General features: G+C 52.0%; 1 protein-coding gene across 1 annotated transcript; it reads right to left on the reverse strand.

The window, feature by feature from the left end:
• Positions 1–262: 262 nt before the first annotated feature.
• Positions 263–5,915, reverse strand: LOC112551238 (zinc finger protein OZF-like). The gene is made up of 3 exons (XM_025211102.1): positions 5,852–5,915; positions 2,530–2,646; positions 263–1,539 (listed from the first exon to the last, which is right to left on the reverse strand). The coding sequence occupies exons 2-3, from the start codon at positions 2,594–2,596 to the stop codon at positions 263–265; spliced, it is 1,344 nt and encodes a 447-aa protein (XP_025066887.1). The 5' UTR covers positions 2,597–2,646; positions 5,852–5,915.
• Between the last annotated feature and the right edge of the window lie 7 nt (positions 5,916–5,922).

Below are 5,922 nucleotides of genomic sequence, written 5' to 3' on the forward strand. Positions count from 1 at the left end.
ATGTCCCAGATGTCACAGGAAGGAAAAGAAAGGGGTTGCCTTGCTACCATAGGTAGTAGCCTAGGACTGAATAGTTCAAGAAAGGATGTCTTTTTTTCCCATGCAGCTTTGGTTTTGTATCCCTCCAGCTCTTATCCTCTCTGCTACCTGGCTCCATCACCTAGCTCTTACCTATTGTCTTCTCTGTCCCAGCTGCTGCCAGAAGCTACCACAACATCCCACAGGGGATACCCTACCTGGAAGCAGGAGGGAGCTGGGGGCATTACAGTCCAGGTGCAGGACCCTCACTCCCACTGCCCAGGGAGGATGAGGGAAACTGTCTCCCATTCTGTGCGACTGTCCTGCTCTTGTGGGTTCGCTGGTGCTTGCTTAGGGAAGAGCTCTGCCGGAAGAACTTCAGGCATTGGGCACAGCGGTATGGCTTTTCCCTCGTGTGCACGCGCCGGTGCTTTATGAGCGATGAACTTTGATTGAAGTTCTTCCAACACTGAGCACAGGAGAATGGCTTTTCGCCCATGTGCAGTCGCAGGTGCTGTTTGAGCGTGGAGCTCTGTGTGAAGCCCTTCCCGCACTGACTGCAGCAAAATGGTTTTTCCCCCATGTGCATTCGCTGATGGCTGTTGAATGTGGAGCTCTTGGTAAAGCTCTTCCCACACTGGGCGCAAGAAAATGGCTTCTCCCCTGTGTGCACACGAAGGTGGTTCGTGAGCGTTGAACTCTGGGTGAAGCTCTTCCCACACTGGCTGCAGGAGAAGGGTTTCTCCCCTGTGTGCACGCGCAGGTGATTGGTGAGGTTGGAGCTCTCAGTGAAGCTCTTCCTGCACTGGCTGCAGGAGAAGGGTTTCTCCCCCGTGTGCATGCGCAGATGCGTGGTAAGCGTGGAGTTCTTGGTGAAGCTCTTCCCACACTTCCTGCAGGAGAACAGCTTCTTCCCCGTGTGCATGCGCTGGTGCTGTGTGAGTGTAGAGCTATCTGTGAAGCTCTTCCCACACTGCAGGCAGGAAAACAGCTTTTTCCGCATGTGCACACACATGTGGCTTTGGAGGTAATCCCACCTGGTGAAGCTCTTCTTGCACACGGTACAGCGGTACAGCTGCTCCCCCACGTGCACATTCTGCTGCACTCGGAGCTCGCTCAGGGAGACAAAGCTCTTCCCGCACTCTGGGCAGAGGTGGGGGTACTCCCCTGAGTGCATTCTCTGGTGCCCGAGGAGAAGGCATGTATGGTAGGAGCTCTCCTTGGGCTCAGCACAGGGTTGGCCATACCATCCCCAGTGGGTTCCCCTGTGAGCCCCAAGTTTCTGTTTGTCTCCAAAGCTGTCATCAGGCTCTTCACATATATGCAGCCCCTTCCCTCCAGGAACTTTGTGGCTCTTCAGGTCTCTCTGCCCTTCAAATCCTCCCTGGCTCCTTTGCGTCCCCACTCTTCTCTGTACCTGTTGGCTGAGGAGCTGGCTTCTGGACTGAAACATCTTTAGGTAGGCAGGCCCTTCCTCAGGAGGCTGCTGCTGCTCAGCTCTGCCAAATGTCTCAACATCTGCTGAGCGGAGATAGGAGCCCCAAAATTAGTCCCTCCCCAGCTGGCAAAGGGAAAGATGTGCTATTTCCCTGTGCTGGGATGTGCCCCAGAGCACAGCTGGGCCTCAGTTACTCCGTAAGAACAAGTGGTCCAATTCAACGTGGACTCTGGGTCTCGAGTCTCACAGCTTGCACCCCGTTGTGCTCCAGTTACGGAGCAGAATGTGGGCCATTCTCATGGAAATGAGGAGGTGCGTGTATCCCCCCAAAACACAAAAGCCTGGGAATCTCAACTGCACTCAGTAGGCATTTCATGTAGCCAGAGGTATTGATTGAACACTGCTTTTATTACCCTGACTGTTAAAGAGGGGAGGAGCAGAGTTCCAGTTCAAACTAAGCAACAGGACTAGCAGCACTGGGTAGCAGACAGCCAGCCTCTCTACAACCCAACCCTTAATAACCTCCACAGGATTTCTGCCAACTCTGATAGTTGGCATGAGGCAATTCAGACACGACCATGCCCTGCTAGAGGATATAACAGAGGCTTAGCCACCTTGGGCTGGCCTATCAACTCTGGCATTGCTGAGGGGGGATGCCAATTTAAGCTCCTGGTACCCCAGGGACACCAGATGTGTGCCTCATCGAGACGCAGGCTAGGGCTTTGTCCCTAGCACTTTATTACTTCCCTGTGGCCAGCCCCTTCCTTCCATGACAGAAACTGAGAGGAGGGTGAGAGGAGAGTCATGTCTGAAGGGCTGAAGGCAGATTTCCTGCCCAAACAGCCCTAATTAGAGGAAGAAGAAGGGACCAGTTGCCTGTGCCTGCATCATTGAAGTGCAAAGAGTGGGTACACACACCTACCTGGACAACACAGATCTGACTAAGCTGTGTGATGCCAGGACCTTGTGGCAGCAGCTCAAGGCAAGTGTTCAGGTGTCCGGCTCCCCCTGGGTATTGAGAGCTCCTGAGCAGAGGTGTGGGTGGAAGTGGGGCAGGGATTTTCAAGATTTACCTGGAGACAAGTCCTCAGACAATGATCTTTCTCCAGCTTCCTCCTCATCCCAGACCCAGAGCTCCATCTCCCCTCACTGGATGCGGCAGATTAAGTCTGGTGTGGGACCTTGATATCCTGTGTTGGGGAGCGTACATGTTATTCCACCATTCGGTACCCAGTTGGGACTTGGACAAAGGATCCAATGGACTGAAATATTCTAGTGGGGATTCAAAGGAGGACACTTGGGAAGGAGGACACTTAGGCCAGTGTGGGAGCTCTGTAGACTGTTTTGGGGAGTGTATAGAGAATGGCTATTTCACCATCCAGAGCTCAAATGGGATTTAGAGAAAGGACCCAATGGAGTCAAACATTTTAATGTGGAGTGAAAGGAAAGGAGGGCATTTAAGGTAGACTACAGGCCACTACAGGTAGAAACCTTCAATAGATCATGGGATCTATCACCCAAGTAACTGGAATGATGGTTTTATGAAGTATAAAGCATCAACCCCTCAGACGTATATAAAGGGTAAAAAGCTCACAGTGGGATCAAGGGAGGTGGGCAGAGATGTGGTGATTTGTGATGTGCAAGGAGGTCAGCATCCTTGACGCTGTATAGATTTTTGAGATACTGATTTGAAAATAGAGATGGTAGACAAACTCATAGCCATGCATGCAACTTTTTAAAGAGTAATTTGAGGTGAAAAAAATGGGTTTATTCTCAATAAATGTTTGCAGTGATGGTTCTTTAACGTAAAGAGCCAGTGACACACTGATGACAATGAAAGCTTGGATATGGGAGAGAAAGTAATTAATTTTGGCAGTGCATAGAAAAGGAGGATGTTATAATAACTGTTGAGACAACTATAGCAGCCTTTTCATCCAATGGGTGGATCCTCACAGGAGGTGACGCCTAGTTGCATATGTACTTAGGATACGACTGGCTACATCTACACGAGACGGTGACTGAGCAGGAGTGTCATGTGGCAGAAAGCGTGAAGTGACACTACTGTGCAAGCAGTCAGCATCATGAAAAAGCCATTAGTTGGCTGGGCCGGGCTGTGGGACAATCTCCACAGTGCAGGAGGGAGTGGGGCAGGGGCAGGGGTGAATGATATGCCCCTGCCCCATTCCCTCTTGCACTGTGAGGGGCTCGATCCCCAGCCCCACTCCCTCCCTCACCACTGGGGAGGAGGTAGATTGAGGCCCTGCAATGAGGGAGGGAGCAGGGCAAGAACAGGGGCTGGGGTGAGTGGGACCCCAGCCGGGCCAGGTGGTGAGACAAGCGGACGCCCGGGCGGCCTGACCCCAGCCCCTGCTCCTGCCTGTGCTGTACTCCCTTCCTCACCGCGGGGACCTTGATCTACTGCCCCCCACCCCCGACAGCTCTTCCCCTCCGCACATCTGCTGGGGGGGATGTGTGCGCATGCACGCGCTCAGGCCCCCCAAATATTTTATCCCTCCACCTATGCATTGCCTGCCCCAGCCCCACTCCATCCCTCCCTCATCACAGGGGTCTCAATCTGCCCCCTGCACCATTAAAAACAAGAAAAAAAGGCGTACATAAGCTGAAACTTTGAGACCAAAGGGGTACACTTGTTAAAAAGGTTGAAAACCTCTACAATAGCTTATTGAATAAGCTATTAGATACAAGCACCAAAAAGCCCTGCTGAAGTGATCTATACAGACACTGATCTATATAGATCAAGTGCTATCTATACAAGACTCTATCTATACAGACACTGCAGAATTGGGTCAAAGTAATGCACTTCTGCTTCCAGGAAAGCACATTTTTTAAAACTCCTGTAAGCAGCCTGAGAGCTGCAGACCCAGTCACAGGGCTGGAAGGAGACTGGGCTTGGGGATGTAAGCCTAGTCTCAAGCCATGCAAAGGGCAGTCCTTGCCTGTGGCAGGGAGAGGGGCCTTTGGGAGCTCAGGCTGCAGATGGGCACACAAGCCACCCAGGGGAGCTGGGGGAGAAGACTCCCATGAAGGTCAGGCCTGCAGGTGACATGGACCCCAAGGAGGGAAACGCTTTGTTTTATGCAGCAGGTGGCTTGTGTTTTTGTTCTGTTTGAACTCGACACTGGAGGACTGGGTTGTGGCTACAGTGGTGGAGGAGACCACAAACAGGGATGCCAGGGTGCGACTGCCTGCTATAGGGACTGGATGTTAGCTCCAAGCCAGAGGAGCAGAAACTAGCATAATGAGGCTAAATCCACAAGAGGGGCTGCTGTTAAGACCAGGCCAACACCCAGGAGCTGAGGTCTTCATCAGTTCATGAAGGCTGAAGGTGCAGCCAAAGAGAAAAAGAAGGCCCAGCTGTGACAGCTAAAGCCCAGAAAAGCCCTCAAACACCTATGGGAGCACTCCCTTTAAGGGGAACACTGTGGAAGGGCAAAGGCCCTACATGGGACTGGCCTGGCCAAACAGACCAGGCTACCCACATGGCTCCAAGGCCCCTGCCCCCAACAACAGACAACCGGAGAGTCTTGACAGGCGAAAGAAAGGAGGTGAAGTTGACTGGGAAGGAGCCTGCAAGTGGGGCGGACCCTACAGGTCCTATAATGGACACATCCTGGCTTTCTCCGTTTACAGGGACGCACCCCAAGATTCCCTAAGCATGTCTCTTAAAGAGGGGAAAGCCAGGCAGGTGCCCAGGGTCCCAATCCTTCTTGGAAAGTCCAGGGGCCCCTCAAGCTACAGAGCAGCTAGTGAACATGGGAAGCTCCCCCACCACTAAGCAAACACATGTCCACTGCAAGCAAGCAGCACAGTCTATTACCAGCTTCGTCACAGCCATGAATTTTAGGTGTCTGTGGTGCAACAAAGGGCATGGAAGACTTTTTGCTTCAGCTTTATGCCTCCATAACCACTTTTTTTTGGAGGCACAAGGGTGAGGACAGGCAACATCTCTTGTCACCATTAGAACACTGAAATGTGACTGCCTGCTGGGATTGTTACGGGCTCGGACCAAATACAATAGGAAAGAGAGAGGAAGGTGGACTCATTCACAAGGGATAACTGCTGGATGAATGAATTGAAGATGGTACAAACATGCTGGGATGGCAAAAGGGGATCATCTTAGAAATAAGCTGCTGGACATGTAAACAACAGGGGTGAGAGCAAGGGGAAGACCCCAGTGAAGGCGTCTGTAACAAACGGGAGGATCTAAAAACACGAAGCGGACAAGAGGCCTGAGTGATGGCAGAGCAGTGGGGTGAAAGTGGATTTAAGCCATCAGCCAGAATGCAGGACATGCCTATAAAGAAACAGAGGAGAACGGGATATTCCTGAACTCACACAGCTCCAGAAGGGGGAAAACAAGAACCAGAACATTACCCAAGGAAACAAGGACTTGGTAATTCCTCAGCATCTGGTCCTGGTAAAGCCCCTCGTCTCCAGCTTCCAAC

Source organism: Alligator sinensis, unplaced genomic scaffold (assembly GCF_000455745.1).
Source record: "Alligator sinensis unplaced genomic scaffold, ASM45574v1 scaffold553_1, whole genome shotgun sequence".
In the NCBI taxonomy this organism is placed as follows: domain Eukaryota; kingdom Metazoa; phylum Chordata; order Crocodylia; family Alligatoridae; genus Alligator; species Alligator sinensis.

What these genes read in the sequence shown, in the direction of transcription:
- LOC112551238 (XM_025211102.1), bottom strand. Translation starts at nt 2,596, where the DNA reads ATGGAGCTCTGGGTCTGGGATGAGGAGGAAGCTGGAGAAAGATCATTG. An exon ending in GTCTGAGGACTTGTCTCCAG is followed by an intron (nt 1,540 to 2,529) that starts GTAAATCTTGAA and finishes ATCTCCGCTCAG; the next exon opens with CAGATGTTGAGACATTTGGC.